Source organism: Channa argus, chromosome 17, assembly GCF_033026475.1.
Source record: "Channa argus isolate prfri chromosome 17, Channa argus male v1.0, whole genome shotgun sequence".
In the NCBI taxonomy this organism is placed as follows: Eukaryota; Metazoa; Chordata; class Actinopteri; order Anabantiformes; family Channidae; genus Channa; species Channa argus.
In genome coordinates, this window is record NC_090213.1 from 2135605 (window position 1) to 2158593 (window position 22989).

The 22989-nt window shown below is 40.4% G+C and overlaps 1 protein-coding gene across 5 annotated transcripts in view; it reads right to left on the reverse strand.

Moving 5' to 3' along the window:
- The window catches only part of col12a1b (collagen, type XII, alpha 1b), a 112111-nt gene extending 94295 nt beyond the window's left edge, over positions 1-17816 (reverse strand). For 3 of the 5 annotated variants that reach the window (XM_067481595.1, XM_067481593.1, XM_067481596.1), the window contains exons 1-12: positions 17634-17816; positions 16911-17022; positions 13248-13364; positions 10904-11047; positions 8795-8848; positions 6859-7122; positions 6575-6739; positions 5600-5773; positions 4906-5196; positions 4180-4782; positions 1652-1930; positions 1275-1550 (exon numbers count right to left, since the gene is read on the reverse strand). In XM_067481595.1, coding sequence (XP_067337696.1) covers positions 1275-1550; positions 1652-1930; positions 4180-4782; positions 4906-5196; positions 5600-5773; positions 6575-6739; positions 6859-7122; positions 8795-8848; positions 10904-11047; positions 13248-13364; positions 16911-16986 — 2443 coding nt within the window. In that variant the 5' untranslated portion in view covers positions 16987-17022; positions 17634-17816. The remainder of the gene's footprint in view (positions 1-1274; positions 1551-1651; positions 1931-4179; positions 4783-4905; positions 5197-5599; positions 5774-6574; positions 6740-6858; positions 7123-8794; positions 8849-10903; positions 11048-13247; positions 13365-16910; positions 17023-17633) is intronic. The other 2 variants (XM_067481597.1, XM_067481594.1) reach the window with 1 other exon arrangement.
- Between the last annotated feature and the right edge of the window lie 5173 nt (positions 17817-22989).

The following is a 22989-nucleotide window of genomic DNA, read 5'->3' on the forward strand; positions in this document are numbered from 1 at the left end:
TCTATCCAAAACTAGACTTAGTGGAAAAGACAGCAAGCAAAGGTCGGTCCATGAAAGGACCTCAAGCCACTGAATCAATTCATACTTCTGAGATAAGGTAATGGCACAGTAAACGTCATAATGGGAACAATATTGTAAAGCATCTGGGGAGACTGTGGTGAAAAAAACAAAACAAAAACATAAATCCATCTGAGAGCCAGCTGCATGTTTCATGTCAAATAGGTGCAAGCTGGAACTAATCCTGTGTCTTTTATAAACTGTCAAAAAACATCACCTCAGACAACAACCAGCTGCACCGTCTGAACGAGGTGACCCATAATCTTCAAGTTGGTGAGAAATTCTGTTGCCATGGCAGACAGGAATATAATTAGTATATTTCCAGCTACCTCCTTAGATTTTTGGCTCAAGGTTAATAATCTTGAGTGTCTTCGGATGATATGCAATTCCTCCCTAGAAGTGCTTAAGCTCACAACGGGTACTGAAAGTTTTGCCATGAGACATATTCTTATTTAAGAATATCCAAAAAACTAAAATCAGAATTAAAAAAAAAAAAAAAAAAAACACTTTCCTTCTTTACTGTTTATCACCTCTGTGTACATCTGAACCCACTTCTACTTCGCAGCTTTCCGTGTTTTTGTTTTTCATTCCTCTCCCTCTAAGGCAGGACAGCTCTGAGGAGGAGCTCAATGGGTGGCAAGTTGAACTAACAGTGTAGGGTTGGGAGTTTGCTTTCCACTAGGGTCAAAAATGTGTGGACCCTGGGCCTCCCAGGCAACTTTGGAACACAAGTGAACATCAAATACCAGAGCTTACAAGCAGAATCGCTGAAGATATCAGAGACAAATCTGTTATTTCCAAAAAGACTGTAACACAGCACAGAACAAGAATGTTTTAATCATCTTAATTCATGTGACTTTACTGTCCTGTAGTACAAACAAAGTGGTCATAAGACATGCGCACACCTGTTGGGGATCAGAACAACTGGCTCCATGATGTCTTAACCACCTACTCGGATTTCTGGATTTGAGACCTCAACATCTGGTCCAAAATATTAGGGTTGTGCAATTATTAGAATTTTGGTTTCAACCATGATTATACCTTCCAATGATTATGAAAGCAAAAACGTGACATTAAATCATTACTGTGCGTCTTTCTGTTTCACAATTACTATCTGAAAGAAAGTGTGTGTGTGTGTGTGTGTGTCTCTGTTTCACAATTACTATCTGAAAGAGTCACACACACACTCTCTCTGTTTGTGGTAGTATAAATGTTACCTTCTTTAGTTGTGCCATCCGTCTGCTGTGGCACTCCAGGTCCAGACTGATATTCGGGTGTGACAGTGACACGGTAGGTGGTTTGAGGTTGTAGCTCCTGGAGCACAATTGTTGTCTCACTGCCAACAGTTGTGGTCTCAAGCCTGGAGCTTTCGTCTCCAACAGGTTCATAAGTCAGCTGGTAGCCAGTGACCGCACCTGGAGCTGGCTGCCATGATACTCTAAAACTGTCTGTTGTCTCTTCAGTTACTCTCAGGTTGCGCACCTGGCCTTGTTCTGCAACAAATGTGATGGCGTTAGGGACGTTTTGCTCTGATTTAAACAACTTTATAATAATAATAATAATAATAATAATAAGTTTTAGTCAACACAAATACCTTCTAAAGTGGTCTCATAGCCTTTCACAGGCAAGCTTTGCCCTTTGTCATACTGAGCATGAACGTTTACTTCATAGAGCGTAAGTGGGTTGAGATGAGGGAGGAGGGCAGTGAGGCTGTCCCCAGGCACAGACAAAGACACATAATGTCCCTCTGCATCGTTGGCTGGCTTGAACGTAACCAAAAACGACTCAACATTGGTGGCATCGATCCCCCACGAAGCTCTGAAGCTCCTGGGGCCAACCTCTGAGAAGGTCAGAGCCTTTGGCTGGACCAGCTCTGGAGACAGAGGGAGAGAAAAGAATATCACACACAAGCCAATACACCGCTAAGAAAACCTGCTAAAATGTCACAAACACTGATTTTGATCAACCATTCTTTACCGTTGTTTTCTGTAAGTCTTAAAATCTGTCACAACTGGCATACAAATGAATAAATTACTAGCCAACCGTCTGAGACTCGTCTTTTTAGGGGAGAAAAATAAAGTAGTTCAACTATTCACATTTCCCCTCTAGTCCCTGCATGTTCTTCACAGTTAATCACTGTTGATAATGGCCATTATACTTTCCCAATAACAGAAAAGGAACAGCGTGGTTGGAAAGGCTGACTTACACAGGACTCAATAAAAGGTAGAAAATCTACAGCTAAGTTGAAAGCTCTGTCATCAGCATCAGGAGGGAGGTTGCTCTGAAACGCCCACTGTGGGAGCTCCTTGAGCCATGGAAGCTGTGACTGGGCTGCTCATTCAGGCTCCTGTGCGCTTTGTTGACATAAAGTCATTATTATATAAGAATTATATAATCGGCAATCAAAGCTGGTGAGTCACATTCTATGCTTGCAAGCTGGAAGCTCCTTTTGGCGAAGTAACAGAGTGATTAACTTTTAGCTTTTAAGTGGTTGAAACTGCATTGTGAGCAAGTCTTCTTTGCTTGTATTAACTTGACTACCAGATGTTCAAGGGAGACAATCATTTCAGTACAAAGAATGTATTTTAGAATCAGGATTTGTTTATAGATACGTGACGGACAAAACACCTGACAGCCTGAATTGTCCTGATCTGATAATAACGCAATCATCTGCTGCTCCAGCTAAGTTTAAACAAACGCAAAGAAATCTCTGCAAACCACTATTTGACCCAGTTCTAATATTTCCACATTCAGGAACTCTCCCTGCCCTTAAAACATCAAAAGGTGGACATGTGTTTCGCACATTGAGGCAAAAAGAGGATTCAGCTGAAAAAGACACGCTTGGAAAAGAGACATAAAATTAATTGTCTGCACATGGATGACTGTTGGTACTGTTCTGCACTGGGTGGTAGGGTTGTATCTGAATGCTGCAGTAATTAATTGTTAAAATGTTGTTTTGATTACTAATCGTGTTGTAACAGAGCTTATATAGGCCTAGTTTTGTACTGAACTGAATGAAATTGTTCAAACCAGCCACTGAATACATTTCCAGAAAACCTAAGACTAAAGGCTGATTATTGACTGGCAACATTTCATGTACAAGTCAACATGTCTTCACTATAGGTGAGGACTGTGCCATAGATCCTACAGCTTACGTTTAAAGAGCCGCTGTTTTATGGCACTTTACAATCAGAATAAAATAGATTCTCCTGCACAACACCTTATCTCGGTACGTACAACAGGTCATAACAATAGGAACAACAGTCCTGGATGCGTAGGGGATGAACCTACTGCTGCACAGTTGAAAATCGAACGTGATATTTAGAATTAGTAAGAAGAAAGATAAAGTAATTTCTTTCAAACATAGCTAATAGTATTGAGTAGAGCTAGAGAGAGATAGAGAGGTAGAGCTTTAAAGCCACCTGCCTGAGGCCAAAATTTCACAATTTTAAATGATATAAAAGACAGCAGATACAGATACAATTTACACATTTTACCATACAGGAGGACAACAGCCATCACCACAAAACACATTTTTATTGTTTTCCGCAATACTGGCTTTTCCAAATAAATGAACAAAGTGTTAGACGTGAACAGACTTATACTAGTCATTTAAGAGTGATATACAATTTCCAGCTCTGCTTATGAAGTTAGTATTTAAACTTGCAGCAATCCACTACTTTCTTCCCCCTCAAACACAAAGAACCCAATGTACCTTGTCATTCATAACTGTTGAAGGTACTTTGTATGTGGTGGAAACAAAAGTAACTAGTGTTAACATTAGGCTTCTTTTCTTATTATATTAAATTCACAAATTTAACCAAAATCAAACACTAGGACTCGTAAATATATAATAAACACATTGGACAATAATCCTGACGGTTACAGATAATGTTACCATGATTAAAACTAATTCAATATGTCTCAAGATTCCTACCTGATACCGTCATTCTGAAATTAAATGTGTGTTAGGGGTTTTTCAGAAGGCAAATGTTTTGAACAAGTTAGTTGTCCCATGATATTAGAATAGATCTGATCTAAATACAACCCTGAAACAACAGCAGATTGCTCAAAACAAAGCACACAGCCATAAGCATAGCGTATTAAAGCCATCTTACTTACGTCTCTGAAAGATGTTGCGATGTTCCTGCTCAATCCTCAGGCAGATGGACTGTGTGAGCTCTTTGGAGATTCTCTGGAAGGCATCAAAGTCCTCCACAGTGTACACGTGGGTCTCTGCAGGTGTATTAGCAATGGCCTCCAGCTCAGTTCGAACAGCATCCTTTACACCCACCGCAAAAATCTCTACATCAGTGTTTCTCAGCTTGGTGGCTGGTTCACGGAAGGCGTCGGATGACTTCCCATCAGTGATGAGGATGGCAACACGCGGAACATTTGTGCGAGCACCTCTGTTAGCCTGGAAGATCTTCTCCCTCACAAAGCTCATGGCTCTGCCTGTGTTGGTGGATCCACCTCTGTATGGGAAAGATCTCACAGCCTTAACCACAGCATTCAGGTCGTGATGAGTGTTCAGGTAGAACTCTGTGTGAGGATCCCTGCTGTACTGGACCAAACTTATCTGAACCTTATCAGGCCCGATGTCAAAAGTGTTCACCAGCACCTCAAGGAAAGCTCTTACTTTGGCAAAGTTGGCCAAGCCAATGCTGTAGGAACCATCAACTAGCAGGACGACATCGGCTTGAACATCCACGCCAAGAGAACATTCTGGATGGGAAACAAAAAAAAAACAAAAAACACATGATAAAAAGTTGTGATTCATGTAAACTAAGCTAATCATGTACTGACTTCAAGCTGCATCAGAGTGCTAAAAACATATTTTGTACTCACCTAATGAGACTTTAACTGGTTCTGTCTTCTGCATGACTATGATGGGATCACTGGGCGTCAGACCCTTCAAGGCAAACAGGCTGATCTGGTATTCTGTGTCTGGAGAAAGGTCTCTGACTACTACAGAGGTCTGAGTTGCGCCCACGTACAGCTCTTGCCGCTTGCTGCCGGTCATCATGGGGACCATCTGCACCTTATATCCAGAAACATCGCTGATGGAGGCATCCCAAGTGATCCGCATCAACTTGGAGGCCACTTCCAGGACTTGGAGGTTAGAAGCAGGCTCAATTGCTGTAGGTGTAAGAGTCAGAATAAGAATTATAGGATTAACTGAAACTGAAATCAGCTAAAAATGTGTGTGTGTTACAAAGTAGAGAGACATAAAAATAATTTATGATCAAATAACTGAAAAAATCAATTATGCTTATTTTGAAAAAAAAAAAAACATTTATGTAATAAAAAAAAAATCTTGCTAAATATTCATATATTAATTGACATGTGCCCCACAAACATTGACAGCTAATGTCTATAGTTCACACGCAGACATAAGTGGAGTCAATCATGTTGTTATTTAACTCTCACATTTGGCAAAATGTTGAAGTAGTTCAAAGACTGAATCACAATCACACTCCAGAAATGTAATTGTATGAGGCAGCTGTGTCCTTTTTTTCGTGCACTAGGAAGCACATCTTACCTTCTTCACCACTGACAAGTGAGTTGAGTTGATCCTCAACACCAGCGCACACCTGAGTAATGAGGTCTTTCTGTACGTTCTTAATTGCTTCGAAGTTGGCCACATTATAGATGTGATTTCTGTAAGGGGTGGAGGCCATTAGCTTCATCTCCTCCTGATCTGCTTGTTGGATACCTAAAATAAATAAAATCAAGTATGAATTTCTATGATTAATGCACAAATAAGCAATCTTTAAAAAGACATTTTCCAGGTTAGTACTAGAAAAAGTTATCCAGCATAATTCACCACCATTGAAAAAATATAAAAGGTAAAACAAAAAAAAACAAAACAACTACCCTCAACTTGTAGTCTGCTGTCTGGAAAGTCTGACATGATGGGTTGTATATATGAACCCGTCTATTCCACTGACTCCATTTAAAGCTAGTTGTACAATCCTACATTCCTCTGTAACAGTTTAACTCTGTTGGGAGCTGTAACCCTTTACGGAATAGATTTAAAGTCAGAGCTTCACAAGTGACAGCCTGAACCTTCTAAATGACAGAGTGATTTAAGGGAACTCCCTTCTTCTATAAGCTGGATGAACTTCAAAAATCTAATGCATGAGTTGATGAGGAATTTGTTTTGGAGCATTGTCTTTGCATGTTACCAGTTTCTACTACAAAAACTTGGAACATATTTTAGGTCTCATGAAGAAATATTCCATCAGTGACCCATTTTCACAGACTAGAGAAGATGGGCTGTTTTTTAACCACAAGCTCTCTTTAACACCATAGCAACAGCCCAGTTCTGTTTCTCTAAGTTTGCGGAAAATCTGACAGTACAGTAGAGCATAACCATACTTGCTTGTAATGTTAATGATGTATGAATTGAACCTTATTCTGTCATCACTGGCTGCTTTAGACACAAACAATTAAAACCATTAAACACTAATGGAAAATGTATGTGAAATGTAACAAACTTATTCTGGATATGTACCAAGGACAAAGATTTCCACGCCCCTGCTTCTGAGCTGCTTGGCATAGCTCTCCACATGATCCTCGGATCTGCCATCAGTGATGATCAACAGCATTTTGGGAAAACCCGTCCTGGCTCCGGCCGCCTCAACAAAAGTGTTTTTCAGGATGTAGTTCAGAGCGTCGCCTGCAAATTTTACACGACTTTAGTTAAAGTGCAAGTATTTAATATGAAGAAAATGTAAAGAAGTCCTGAGATTGTTCTGTTAAACTGAAGTCATTAAACCTTAAATGATATTAGCGTACCGGTCATGGTGTTGCCTCCTTTGTATGGCAGGGAGCCGATTGCCCGCAGCATTGCAGGTCGTGTCACGTGCTCATTTAGGTTGAATTCAGTTCGGGTGTCGCTGCTGTACTGAACCACACCCACTCTGGTTTTGTCTTCGCCAATTTGAAAGGCGCCAGCCACCGCAGAGATAAAGTTGCGGATGTATTTGAAGTTTGGCCGGCCCACGCTCCATGAGCCATCTACCATGAACACTACGTCTGCAATGGCACTTTCAGAGCACTCTGGGAAAAAGTTTAGGAGGAAGGAGAGGACAAAAAATATAAAACAGAAGATAGAAGACATAAGAAGACGGACACAATGAAGAGGATTGTTGAGAACCCCTTCAAAGTAGTTTAAAATACCAGTTGTTTTCAATTGCTATTTTTACACAGGAAAATAAAGGATCTTGTTTGGGGGGATTACAGCTGTTAGAAGATTCACACTTTTTGTATAAGCTATGTGAGAATTGTGCCTGTTTTTTTAGCAAGATGTCAAATATGTCTCCAGTTGGTGTTGCCTCACTCAGGGAGGCCTGTTATCACTAGTAATGTGTGGGATTTTAATAAGCAGGGGCAGCACAGTGGTGGAGCGTTAAGTGCAGCCCCCTCACAGCTAGAAGGTCCCTGGTTCGAATCCCCAGCCAGCTGTGGCCTTTCTGTGTGGAGCTTACACGTTTTCCACGTGCTGGTGTGGGTTTTCTCTGGGTACTCGGGTTTTCCTCCCACAGTCCGAACACACGTATGTTAGGTTACAGGTAATGGATGCATGGATTTTACTAGACATGACCTGAAGGCACATCCACTGAGTGGAGGGTCTCCAGTTTGGGGACCTCAAAGTTATTTGTCTGCTATTTGTAGTTGATGTGGTTCTGCTGCACACTGGAGAGTATAAAGCAGCTGAGATGAAAATCTCCCAAATCCGAGGTCACGGTTCTATGCCAAAAAAAGAGTAAATAGCTTTCTATGTACTGGCATTGGTTTGCTGGCCTGAATGAAGGGGTTTCTCAAAGAGGGAGGGAGGGATTGGTTTGGTGTGAGCAGTTGTCTTACTCGAGATCAATGTTTGCCCATTTTGCACGAGTTAACCTAGTTTTAGACCTCATTACTCAATGGCTCTTTGGTTTCCTTTATTGGTATAAAGGAAACAGGTCACATTGGCTATTTCCATCTAACTATACTGGCTAGGTAGAGGCTCTCTGCTATGTTTTGCTTTCTCCGTGGTTCCTCGGGACTTTCCTCTAATGAAAAGAAGGAAAAAAATATACAAAAATCTGCAGAAGTTCGTCATCATCTGCATAGCAGGGCCAGGGCAGCAGCAGCACTCTTGTAAATGAGCATCTGTAATGGTTTCCACTTCTCTCAGCACTTCAGGGCTGGGCTCCTCACAGCTTGCTCCCTCAGCCCCTACAGCAGTTTCTCCAGCCCCACCTACGACCCCCGCACTGAGCATGTGCACCATCCTTAACATTGGCATAATTGGCCGGCAGGGAACCAAATCGATGACCGAATACTTTAGAGATTTATAGGGGGCTAATTTTGATTATTGCTATACAATGGGGTGTTGTGTGGTAGGAGCCTCCCATAGCTGCTGAGCTCATGCTCATGGACAACACCCAACAGTAAGAGGAAACTCAAGTGTAAAAAAGTGTAAAATTCAAAACAGTAATGGCAGCAAGTTAAACCCAAAGAAGTGAAATCCTTTATCAGGTTTAACATAAATCACTCCCTTTAGGAATTCGCAAGGTGGAAATCCCAACAATTATTCAACCAATCCCCAGTGAATTCATAAAATCACTGCAGTGTGCATCACAACTTTTTTAAGAATTGATGTGAATCCAGGCATTTTAGGTTGTAGCAATCATAAAATGGCCTGTAAAACCCTGGATGAACTGGTAAATCTAAAAAAAGGACTTACTGATTGAATCTGAAGAGTCTGGCTTCCTGGATGGTCCTCTGCCAAATGACTTAACTGAAAGACAAATATCTCAAGCATTTAATTAAAACAGAGATAATCCAGATAGTACATTATTGTACAAAGCACCCTTTACAAAACCTTAATACTTATATAATTATAAGTATTATGAATCATTTCCTTTCATGTCATCAGTTTATATTTATCCAATAGCACAGCACCTAAAGTGGATGAAAACTCCTTTTTTGTGTGCACCAATTCTTTTTTGTACATTTAATGAACATGTAGGTGTGAAACTAACACTCTCTCTTATCTCCATCTACAACTATAAACTGTTTGTTTGGAGAGGAGTCAACGAGGCTTACGATGGAAAGAACACCATCCCTACTGTGAAGCATGGAGGTGGATGATTTGGGGGGGGGTGAGCTATAGTGGCACAGGAAAGTTGCTCATAATTGATGGAAAGATAAATACAGCATGTTGTCAGAATCAGCCCGGATGCTGCATATGGAAGGCCAACTCGACCCACCACTGGCTACAGGAGAAAAAAGTGGTGCTGGCATCACAGTCTCTTCAGCCACTTTGAGGAGATCAAACATGCAGCTCGTGTAAGACGGTGCAATTTTGAGAGGCCTCACAGTTTAATTTGAATCCCACTTAAAATAAAAATGTGTTTTGCCTGATCACTACTGTTTTATTTAAAGAATGGTACATATTTTAAAAATACTGCCAGGGTGTGTAAACTTATGAGCACAACTGTATTTCATCTTAATTTTTTTTAAAAGGTCACCCACTGTTTTAAATATTGCCGTTTACCTTGAAAACGGTAGCTGGGAAAATCATCTCACCCATCGAAACTATTTAGTTACTTTTCTGGAGATTTTACGTCATCTTCATGAACAGATGGGGTTTACCAAGTTTTTATTTTTGGCCTTGGAAAATCCTGTAGCCTAACCTATTTCTGTTTAAGTTTTAGGTAAACCTAGAGTTTAGAAGCAACAATCCTAATGTTTGATGCATTAAAGAATTGGTTGAGGTGCTCAAACCATGAACATTTACAATTCTATAAGAAGTCTGAAGCAACCTGCAGATGATGATCAATGCAATATGACGTTTGTGTTTCTAAGCAAACCCTGTGACAATCCTGTTTTCACAACTTAAAGGATACGTTTGTTTTATTTTAACCCACTGCATTTCTTCTTAAAGTGGGTACGGTTTATATCGAAAAGCAATGAAAGAAGAAGCATAGCGGCAATTGGGTCATTCTGTTAAACAACGTAGCTTAGAAAAGTTTGTGCTTGGTGTTTTCGTTCACGGATCCCAATGCTGACTGAACTGCTGTTGGAAAGAATGGGGACATAGTGATAGCAGGTTTGAAAAGTCTAGAATGAGAGTGATTCTAGGTATGTTTTACTATCACTAAGGAATTTGCAGTGCTAATTAATTTTGCTGTAATAAGAACAGTGTTTCAACTAGATAAAGTCAACTATGGAAAAGGCTGGATGGATTTAAAGATTGATTCTTCATCCAGTTACCACAGCTATTGACGACCCCCATGCTTATGCACTAGGACCTGATTATATTTTCACTGGCTTAGAGGCTCACACGTTAACAAACTGGTGCTGGCAGAAGAATAGAACCGAGGGATGAGTTTAGCTGGCAAGTTGCCCCAGATTTTTCCTACCGTTTATGCTTAGCACCAATGGCTACCTCATACAACTTATAGCTGCCATTTGCTTTAGTTCTGACACAAAGAGAAGCATGAAAATGATGTGACTGAAAGCATGTTTTCTCTGATCACGACTGGAGGCTACGCCAGTTGCCCAATTATTTCTGGTTTAATGCAATTTTATATCACCTTAAAACTCCACAGCAAAAGGCATTGACAGCTAAATTTGCACTTGCTACAAAGTCCCTATAGTAGAGAAATGATAGTAGAGGAAGATTTAAAATCTATTTAAATCTGGTTTACTGTATGGGGCCATTTTTAGACTGAATCATGTCATAATAACCTACTGTCAAAAGTGACCCGCTCCAGACAAACGTTAGCAGCATTTGGCTAAATATCTGGTGCTAATTTACACAAACACACACACACACACAGTGACTCACGTGTGATCTGGCCGGAGATGGGCAGACTCGTCTCTGATCCTGCATATGCTGATATTGTTACGGCATAATCCACATCTGGAGTCAGGTCTGAGATGAAGGTCTTAGTCACAGATGCAGGCAGAGTAAATTCTTTTGTTGGTTCTTCTACAAGAATGCACAATGTCAGAGGGAAGCCATTAGAAAACTATTGCATTACTTCATCTCTCCAAAGAGTCAAAACAGGGCTTCAGGAAAACCTGATCCCAACTTTTAACCTGAGGAGTGGAAGGGCTGTGTAAACACAGTATGATTCAATTTAATGAAAACTTTCCGCATTAGTATGAACCAAAACAAATTATTTTAACCCTTAAATATCCTCAACTCTTAAGTGAAGCAGATATTTAAAACGCTTTAGCCTAAACTGGTACGGGGTCTTTGAGAGCCTATTGTGTAGGATTAATAGCATGCAACTCCACTTGACAATCGGATTTTTCGATTCTTATTTTTAAGTTACTGGAATTATTCAAAGTATATTCAACTCGTTTTTGTAGGGCAGCTTGCTAATAAATCGTTAAAGGAAAAAGGGGCTTAGAGAGTTAGTTTTCTTGGCAACTTGATAGCTTAGCTTAGCAATACGACTGGAAGTTGGACAAAGAAACAAACTAGGCTGCCACAGTCCAAAGTCCAGAAATAGGTACAGTCTGTCTCCAAGGCTAACGAAGTAACTTAACCAACACACTGTGTCAAGTAAAATATAAAGCATCATCACCCATTTGGGGTTTTTAGGTGTAGGTAAATGCTGCAGTAAAGCCTCACAATTCCAGAGAAACCGCGTTTCTGATAGTAATGTGCCTTCTATTGCTGACAGTGTGAGCGAACGATCAATTTACTCGTGCAACCTAAAGTTCGTCAGAAAGCAGTTTGATGGAACGTAACCTCGCTGTACTGTGTGTTAGGCCGGTTCTGTTGACCTGGATTCATATGGCTTCATAAACTGTCACACCCAGCAGTCCTCAATCCTGTGGAGCCTGTTAGCTGGTAGCCAGCGAGCTAACGGCGCCGTTATGTTTAATACGCCATCCAACATTAGTTACGACGGTTACCCGTAATGTTAGCAGTGCTCTGGGGTTAACGTAGTCAGGAAGCTAGCAGTCCATGTATCCACGTAACGGTAAGTAGCATCTGGATATATTTTTAAACCGCCCGTTTATCTTATAGCGTAGTTTAAATTAATAATTATGTATGTATTTATGTCGGCTGATGTTAAGGTTGTCCTCGAACAGTTACCTCCACATCGAATTTGGTGTACAGCTCATATCTGATTCCTCAGCTCATCGCTATGGGCGAGTTTTAACTTGAAACAGACGAGAGAAAGTCATTGAACCGAGGAGTCGCTCTCCAGCCCGGAGCGAGCAAATGTGGAGCTGACGCGGCTCCGAATACACGCACAATAACCCGTGAAAGCAGAACGTGAACTATTACAGGTAAAAAGTAACGCGTGCACGTCGCCAAACAGCCGCTCCACCTGCTCCTTGTTTGGCTCGTGGCTTTCACGTGACGCCAGCAACAATACGCAAACGGCTGCCGCGTGAAATTGGTGCGATCCGCTTATTACGGGCTTCAGTCACTTAACGTGAAAATGTACTTTCAATTTATGAATATGTAAGTATGAAGAGTGTTTAAGAAGAGAACAAATTAATAGTTTAATAATTTTTGTTTGAATGTTTTAAATGTGCCATCCGCCCCCGAATGAGTAGTTCAGGAGAATCACGACCTTCCACTTTAAACAAGTACAAGTACAAGTACAGCGGGATGTGAACCTAGAGTTGCTCAGTTTTGCCAGTTTGGTCTGTGATTTAAACATGTTTTAAATTCAGTTATGTCAGTTAACTTTAGTTTAAAAACAAAACTAAACCTCCATAGACTAAATGCAGACAGAATTATGTGGACACATACTTTTGGCCAAAGAGTCCAGGCTCCGAAAAATCCTCTGATGTGTTTGCAGTAGGTTCCGTCAGTACAGCCGAATTATATAAAGCTGCTCTACATCTAAACCTGCTCTTAAACAATTCTTGTTGGGGTTGACATCTACATTCCTGAGCTGATAACTTTCCTTGGAAGTCAATTGTTGTGCCAGCTGATGATTACACTTATCTATAAGTGTAACTGTTTTGTTTTTTTTCGTTTTTTTTCCCCCCTTCAGCTTTTATCATTAGACTTCTCAGAGCCAAACATCTGTCCGCGCAAATCTTCAGATAATTGTGGGAAGGGTTGAGCCTTGACAGGCAGAGTGATGTTGGGTTTATGGCACTTGTAATGTTATAGGACGGGCAGGAAAGAACTTGCAGGTTTATTGAGCACCCACCTGTGTCTGAGGTCACTTCTATTCTGTAGCCCTGTATCCTCGACTGTGGTCTGCTCCACGTCATTCGCACAGTTGTCATATTTAAAACTATAAAGTTCAAATCTGATGGGGGGTCAACTGTGGAGAGAAAACACCAAGACATTTATTACTGCAGATTTTGGGGAGTTAATGTATTGTGAGTCTGAACAAAAATTGGTTTCCCAACAGTCAACACTTCCAGGGTGAAGTACAACAAAGTTCACTGTTGGAGCAAACGAGACAAGACGAACCAAACTTCGGTTGTGAGAGAAGCCTTTTTGAAGAAACAACAAAAGACTCAGTTTTAGGAGTCTGACCAGGTGTGACAAGTGGTCATAGTCAAAAACTCAAGCAACAACGCGAGAAAAACATACCTTCCTACAGTTTAGTAAACTCAAGAACAGAAATAAACAGGGCGGGAAGATCAAAACCTAAATTTTCACGGTGGGAAGGTCAACGGAAGCAAAGAAATGCCAATTTCAATTAGATAAACAACTGTTAACAAATTCTGGTATTAAGTTGTAATGACTACTGATCACAACTGGATACTGGAATAATTGCAATCTTAAAAACTAGATTTCTCACAAATTCATTCAATGCAGTGCATTAAACTCAGCATTTCAGTTTAAAGATGAACTATTGTGGTTTCTGAATTAATATACAGTTGCTTATGAAATTCAAATGGATATCGTCTTCCTTTGCTTCCATACATGCCATTTTGACAGATAGCTAATACAGTCACAGCACTTTCACATCCGAGAACTCAGTGGCTGATGATGTAGTGCAGAAATCTTTCTGGAAATCAGAAGCTAGTTAAAGTAAGAGGACTCTAAAGTTTCCCACCCTGTCGACAAACCACAACATGGGCTGGCTGACATCCAGCAGACTGTTAGTGACCTCAATCCAGCTCATGGTGTTGAACTGACAAACAACAGAAACACACAAATCTGATAAAACGTTCCAGTATTGATTATACAATGGATAAAGAGCTGATTGATTGCTTTCATTGTGTCCATTGCAAACCTCATAAAAGAATACACAGTGTCTGTGGAGACCTGTGTACATCTTTTCTGTTAATGTTTTTCCAAAACTTTCCACCCGAGGTTCTTAAACTATAATCACTCCAGGCTGAGAAAAAGTTACACAGCATCTTCACGAAACTTGTCATCGTGCTTTTCGGACCTGGACCATAATTTAAGAACCACTGGCTTTTGTGATGTTAACCGACAAACAAGTTAAATGTGCACACAGATTAAAGTTTTGAATTGTAGTCATGGACATGGGAGATCATGCATGTGTACAGGAAAAGTTGTTTTCAACAACTTGGAGCAACATAAAAGGTGTTTCCATGTACACAAGGGACCAGAGATTACATTTTTTAATACATATTTTAAAATGATATTCTTCAGGTTGGAGTGAAGAGGTCATATAACGCAAATGCAACGATGCCTAGCTGCAAATCTAGCTTGTTATAAAGCAAAGATTTTTTTATACTGGCTATACTGGCTTGGTTTAGCAATTTCATCTCATTTTAATCTAATTACAACAGATGCACAATATAAAAAACATCAATAATTCTACAACTTGATTAGAGCTTAAGTACATAACTGCAGTACATGTGAGTAGGTTTTAGAGGCACCATCCTTGACACCAGGAAGTAAAGGTGAGATACGGCAGAATTTCTGATGGAAATCACCCAAGTATATTGTACAGGGTTTCCGCTGGACTCGGCGAACTGAACTGAGAAGTGAACTGCTTCCAGATAAACTTTCTTTAGCACTAAATGCTTTACGAGGCATAAACGAGACGATCTCTGCAGAGAATGGCAGCGCTGGTCACTGTCTAACATGAAGTTGTAAGCTACAGTTGTTTTCTCCTGGAAAATATTTAACCATGCACATCTTATTTGACATAACAAAACTGTGCGTAGCTGTTAAGCTTTTCAGGCTAGAGGAATATATTCACACTGAATATATTCATGACGGTGTGCAGCTGCAAAGACTCCTGAAATACTGCAGAAACACACAGTTTAGACTTGGTAAAATAACTAAAAGTGCAAACACAATATAAATGACACCATGAATTATCTAGCTAGAGTTGAAATATTATGATATCCATGCCTTTTTTCCTAGACCACCAACCAGTTTATCTGTTAGTCTGGGAGTGAAGAATATCATTGTAAAATATTGCCGCAAAGCCAAGACGCGAGGTCAAGGCTTGACTGTGAAGGTGTTACAGGATGTCAAAAATGGAGAAACCACAAACCTGCTGAATCAATTCAAGGACCGCGGGCGGCTGCTTCTGTTTCCAAACACGTCTATTGCAGCCAAAAGCTACTCAAAAAAAAAACTCCAGCTCTTAATCCAGCGGAGCGCGCACAGACACAGATCATCCACACTCACATCCAGGTTTTAGAGCTGTTCTTTGAAGGGTTCTTCATCGTGACCCCTGCTCTAAACTGCTTTTATTCAGTCATTTTTCACATTAGATGTGGCAGTTTTAGAGCAGAATTATTCTTTTTTTACTCTTAAAATGTGCTTCAGCTCTAAACTGCTGCCAAAAGCTGTCAGACTAGTCCGTAAGGTAGACTACAAATGATCCCATAATGATGCCGTGACCTCTGCAAATGCAGCACGGGCTACACGCTACAGGAGGTCAGAAAGTCTCCTGGTAGGAGAGGAGACGAGAATTCTTCCCTTATGATCTAATACGTCTTTAGTGCACCTTTTGTGTTTTCTTTTTTTCATTCTAAGAGAAAACCCAGAAGCACAGAGGAGCAGATTCTCTCCTTTCCCAACCTCTGGAAAATAATGTGAAACTCATATTTTGTCTTTTCCGTTCCATCAGGAGAAAAGACGTAGGGAGGAAACTTGGACACGTTCCGTCTGAGGGGTTTTCTTTTTTTTCTTTTTTTTCTTGAAACTGCAGAAATGTAGACTACAATAAAATCAATAGAGGCAGATTTTGAGCAAGGGCCCCTCCTGGTGTTACAGGGATCAAACTACATCTGTCACAATACGAGCCTCAAAATCGATGCCGAAAAATTAAGTACATGCCTTTTTTTTAAAGATAGTTTTAAACACAGTTGCCTGTCTTATACATGCATCAGACAGATGTTAGTTTTCTCTTATGGACGAAACCAGAACACTTGTCTTTATCAAATTTTATATGAGCTCCTTCTCACAAACTGGAGGCCATGTGTTGTACTTTTATCTTCTACCTATATCAAAGCTCTGCGTAAGCTACATCTGTGACTGAAACCACTTAAAAAACACTTAAAATGCTACTTGTTTGAAAAAAATGGCCACATGCATAAATTTAAAACAGATATTTGAAGCTGACACTGTTTTTCTCTTCGAGAGGAGATCTTGCCAAGTCCTGATGGAAACTGTTTCACTGAACTGAGGGGGAAAAGTCATCAATCAAAGGTTAGACCAACAAAATCAGTTCAAACAAATCAAGTCACAAACACAGACATTTCCTTTGCTATGTGAAGTTTTTTTTATTCAGACTATATGTAGCAACACTTTTCACTTTTCAGGCAGAGAAAAGGCAGAAGTTGAAGTCAGATGTGTTGGATCACAGAGAGGAGGAGGACAGGGAGGGGAAGGGGGGGGGGGGGGGGGGGGGGGGAAGCAGCTTTACCTCGGTTCTGGGCCTGAGAGGAGGACAGCAGCAGTGCCAGGAGGGCCGCCACCGCCAGAGACAGCCTGCTCTTCATCTTCAGCTCCTCTGGCTCAGCAGCACATGAATGGAGCTGCGAGAGGAATAAAGGGGGCTGTTAGACCACATCAAGCCCCTGCGTCCTCAGCAGCCGTACTCTACCTATAGGTGAACCTCAGATTGGATGTTTTATTTAACCTACATATTGTATCAGTTTGTTGCCGCAGCTTTCAGGCCAGGGATAATTCAGAAGTGATTAGCTCAGCGCTTTTTAAAAAAAATAATAATAATAATAACTGCTCCCCAAACAGACGACAGACTTTATGGGATGGATGAAGTCCAAAAATCCACATCTCAACAGCCATTTATCAACCAGTAAAATGATTTAGACTTGATGGAAACCTTGTCAAATGTTCTATATGACTGTCGTAAAACATACACCAACACAGACAACACATCGCTGCAGGTCAGAAAAACCGAGCATCAAATCTTCGCGCCGCAATTAAGCACCGCAACGCCGGAGACTAATCCACGCGTTTCTGGAAATGTTTCAAATCAATCGTGAGTGCAACTGGTGCATTATAGAGTCAACCGTCCGCAAATACCGCACTTTTCTGAGTAAATGAATTCACTTTTTGTCATTATAACGTCTGAGACTTAAAGAATTCACTTAAAGCTGCAAAAATAAAATCATGCATCACTGACCTATAGAGGAGACTGTAGGAGTTCTTTGGTTTGGTTAAAAAAAAATGTTCAAAGAATATATCTCCTTTTTAGACCCCCAGTCTTAGAACAAGGAGAGTGAGGTGGTCCGGTGTCAGAGAGCTCAGCGGGTTTGGGTTCCCAGACCTGTCGGCGAGCCTCTTTCCAAGTGGGAAGATCCTCCACACAATCTGGTACTTAACAGGGGGCTGCTCCCAACTCTGCCTGCCCCGCCGCGAGCTCTTACGACATCCCAGCCAGGCCAAAAAAAAAAAAAAAAAAAAATGATGTGCAGCCTCTCAAAGTGCTGGGAGACACAGACACACGCACGAACACACACACTCGGAAACTTTTACATAGTTCTCTGCATTCTTTTCCGGTGATGGAGGGCTCCTGTGCGTCTCCAGCCACAACGAGACAGCAGCGCAGATCTGCTTTTCGGGAAGAGGGGGGATTAGTGGAGGGAAACGATCAGAGGCTTTTTCATTTCGTGAATCAATGGGAAAATATTGCACAGACTGGTAAACTAAACCGCAAGTCAGACTTTTCCTTATTAATGCATCATTGCAGCTTTCAGAGACGGAACAGAAGTTTCTGGGGTCCATAAAGACGCCGTCACTGATTTTGAACTGGCTTCTTTTGGCTCTGGTTTAAGTAGTATATGCCAATAAACTTCCCTCTAGTTTGAGCTAAAAAACGCCTCCAGATGACATCACTTGGAGGAACCCTCAGTTCAGATTATGTCATCTTGTTGCTCACAATGTGGAGTTTGTAATCGTGGCCGATCTGCTCCTCCAGGTGACATCATCTAAACTCATAATGATGAAAAACTCCGCTAGAAGCAGAGACATTTTTTTTATTCAGTGAAGTCAGAGGGACGTTCAAAAACCATTCATGTACATTTACACCATAAAATAAAGCCATAGAAAGCGAGTTGAAAATTAGTGAAGTCGCCCTTTAAGTGGGTTTCATAAAGCCGTTAAATAAACAGAGCATCAGTTAACTACACGTTGTTACAAATAAAATTCTATTAAAACTCACAATACATTATTCTGGACAGTGTTATTCTTTCAGAAATATATTCTTCTAGAAATCTTGTAAAATGTGCAATTTGTCATCAGAAAGTGTTTATACAACTCCAGCATTTTAATACTCGATGTAATTTTGCATGATATCATCAGTGCCAAAGCCCAAAAGGTCAGTGTAGCACTGCTAACTTTAGTCTGGCGTTTTATTTATGAGTTTTATAATAATTTATCTGATCTGTCCGATAAAGAGAAGCCCAAACCTGTTGGTGCATCCTTGAAATGTATAAAAATGTAATATAAATTTCACAAGCAGCCCCCCCAAATCATAATCCCAGTTTGTGTCCTGTGCCCATGAAACCACCCCCAAAATAGGATAAAATACATCTTCACAGAGTGATTATATGTTTGTAGCTTTCTCCTTTCATTTCTTTTTTGAATAACCACAGTTTGTTTAATCTGCCTCCAAATTTGTTGCCACAGCCCAAACCCCAAAATGTTGCTGTCTGAACCTCCTAAAACCACAACATCGATACAATGTTACATGCATGTTACATGCATCGCTTTATTGAACTTTAACACATTTTTGACAAAGACATTAACAGTCAGACCATGTGGCGCCCCCTGCTGTAGCTCAATTGGTGAGGCAGTCGTCCACGGGGTCCGGGGTTCGATCCCCGAACCGCCCATTCCCATCCCCAGGTGTGCAGTGCTGGTCCAAGCCCGGCAGATATTGGGGAGGGTTGCGTCAGGAAGGGCATCCGGCGTAAAAACTGTGCCAAATCAACATGTGATCCGCTGTGGAGACACTGAACTCACAGGATAAGCCGAAAGGACAAAAAAAAAAAAAAACGTGAGACGTCTCCTGCCAGCGTTCAGCGGCATGTAGTGGAATTTTATATATATATTAATAAAATCAACACAGCTCTGTCAGAGGTATGTTAGATTATACAGCAGACAAGCTTTGTTTTTAATTTCTGAGTAGACATTACAGTGTTAAATAATCAGGGGAGGGTGTGGACTGATAGCACAACAGGCCTGGAGCTGTCTCCTTGTTCACTCTGAGGTCAATTAAAACAGACAACAGAGAAGAACCCACCCAAGACATTAAACTATATATAGATATAATATGAGGCCAAATAATCATATATATGCTGTAAGCATTTGTGTGTGTTTTCTGTTCTGCACTTAATAACATCTGGGCAGGTTTAAGACTGTGATGTTTAAAGGCATCAATCATTAAATTCTGTGAGCTGGTCCCAGAGTCTCTGGGATTTCTTTGGAAACACTTCCCTCTAGTGACGGGAACCTCCACATTCACACAGCGAAGGCTTCGGTTTATTTTGGACCTGGCACCTTTGCAGCTTTTGTTCAAAAATTATTTAACATTTTCTTACACACAATGTTTAAAAAATATTACACTTATGTATTATAAGTATTTTATTAGCATCTTGCTTGTTTTGGATAAATACCAGAATAAATTTTAGCCATACAGGCAAGAAAGTATGTCCTAAGATCCATAATCAAGTCCGTAAATTTACTGGCATTTTACATGCCCTTTTCAGAACAGTGTTACCCAAAGATCTAAATTTAAGGTTATTAAAATAAGAGAACGGAATCAACACAACTGTAGATTTTCCATACATTTTGAAAAATCTCACATAGAAACATACATATAGCAACATTATTCTCGCCTTCAGAGTGACTGTTGGCTTCTTCCATTCCACATGTACTGGGGCCGACCTGCTCATGGGAGAACTCAAAGCTTTAGAAATGGCTCTACATCCTTTCTTTGATTTTGTTTTCAATTTGCAACATGTGGAAAGTCGAGTTCTAGATTGATCCGGAGGCAATTTACAGCAAACAGGATGCACCTGCTCAAAGTTTGGAACCACATTGAACTGTCTACATAGTTTTTGTAAATGACAGCTTCTAAAAATATGTTTTCACTTTCACGTTATGTGATGTTGTGTGTGGATGATAAGCAGAAATTGTAATTTGGTAATGGCAGCAAAGTTTGCAAATAATGACCGACTGTTTATTGATCCGTTCAATGGTAGAGTATTGGTTTGGGAAGCAGAAGGCAGCAGGTTTGAATCCAAGCCCACCAGGTGTGGCCCCGCCCAGCCATCACCCTTGGGAGGGTTGCAGCAGGAAGGGCGTCTGGTGTAAAAACACATGTCAAATCAATATGCAGAACACATTCTGCTGTGGTGACCCCTGAAGGGACAAGCTCAACGGCATTGATCCATTGATCTGTTTACAGGACATGTCCTAGATTTTGTGTTCTGTCAAACAGTGTTTCTCAGATCAAATCAGCTATAGTGGATTTTTGCAGTTGAGAAAAGTCCTACAGCATTGTGACATTAGGCCTTTAATGATTATAGTGGAAACCTTTGTGGGGGGAAAAATTGCCTTTTTGACTTTTATCAAATCCCAAAAAAAGAACTATTGAGGAAATTCCCTTCAATAATTCACATTCTATTTTTGAAGATTTTCTCCCAGTTAAACAGTTAAACTCAGTGAGAGTTTTCCACTACATTAGAAAATACTGTTATTCTTTATATTTTACTAATAGTCTTTATCCTAAACACAACCAAGTTTAGTTTTTGCTTATGATAATGAAGGTGTGGCACATGACATGGAGCCGATGAGCACAGAGGAGCTGCAGAGTGGCTCTGCTGATGGAGTGATAACATTCAAAACAGGTGCTTGAATAGTTGTCTGCACGTCAGCCTCCACTTTGAATATAAGGGCGTGTACTGATACTACTTACCTGCCACTCAAACGCACCCTTCATCTTCATTTGCCTCTGAAAGTCAACGTTTAAAGTTTCGCCTTTAAATTCAAAAAGAAGGCCACGCCCACAAACCGTGCTGCATTTACGTGCTGTCGCACATATCAACAAGTGAGACCTACTGATTGGTTCCCAAACTTTACATACCACGTGAAAAGTCCACACGCAATAAAATATCACGATGAGTAAGACTACGATATATTCATAACTCACGGTAATGTTCTCTGTAACACTTTCAAATTGTGGATTGCGTCAAGATGTCACCCTCTGGGTTGGACTTTCATAGAGCTACACAGCTTTAGTGTAACCACACTGTCATAGACTGTTATTAGCAACAATCCAGACATACATAACTGTACTTTTGTGTTTTTGTCCTACTGACCCTAACAGCCCAGGGGTTGCACCTAGTTTGAGTTTGTTTTTCAGCTAATTACTTCCCCGTTTCCATTTCTGAGCCGTCTCGCATGTGAGCAGAGTAAAATATCCTTCCCATGGGAAACATCTGCAGACCCTAAAAAAGCTTAACAAGCCAACACCCTGCACACATGACAGAGCTGCTGCAGAGCCCAGAAGATGAAAGATCTGATTAGAGACGACATGCGATAAAATCCCACTTGAAGGCCTTGTTTGATACACAAGTCTGGAGGAGGACAGCTTGGATAAACACTTTACCTCAGTGATACTTAAATTCAACTTACTCAACAAGTACTCAACAAGAAATACTTGCTTTAAAAAAAAACCCTTCCAATTTTGTAGTCTGCAAAAGCAGTAAATACAATTTTACTTTAAGAACAGATGCAATGTATTTCAAACATACTGAAATTGATGGTGTGAACAACATAACCAAATCTAGTCCAGATTTGTATGAAAAATTCCCAAAGTTGAAAAATATGGTGAACATTGTAGAATGAAAAAAAAATCTCAGGTTCCTATGACTTAAAGAACAAGCGCAGCAGTCAATAAAAGCCAAATGATTACACCTTTATATTCTGACGTATGGTTCATTCATAACAATACATACACTTCTAAAGTTTAGTTTTTATGTTAGAAATACAAATTCCACAGCTAAATTGAAGTCGGATTGGATCGACAATTTGTTTGTGTCGTTTTTTTGGCTGCTGTTAAAAATAAAGTCCAGATGTTTGGGTTTCAGAGCGTTTTAGTCGCATTAGCCGCACATCCTAATTTTATCTATATGATTTGTATTTGGTTATTTTCTTAGTTTAGTTTTTCTTTTAAACTTGAAGATTCTTCTAAGTGCACAGCCTTTTAGGACTAATGCAATTTACTGGTGCACATTGTATTGTTGGAAATAGAAACCTGCTTGTAGCTGTCGTGTGACCCTTTATATGAGACATTATTTATACAGAAATATTACTAAAACCCAAACCGTGTTTTGGAATTACTACAATAACAGCGTATGGATACACTCACGTCGTTCCCTCAGCACGTAAAGGCAGCATGCGCACGTGATTGGGGGTGACAGGGGAGAGGGGCGTGGTCAGAGTTTTGGTAACTCGACACCTTTCCCACGCGC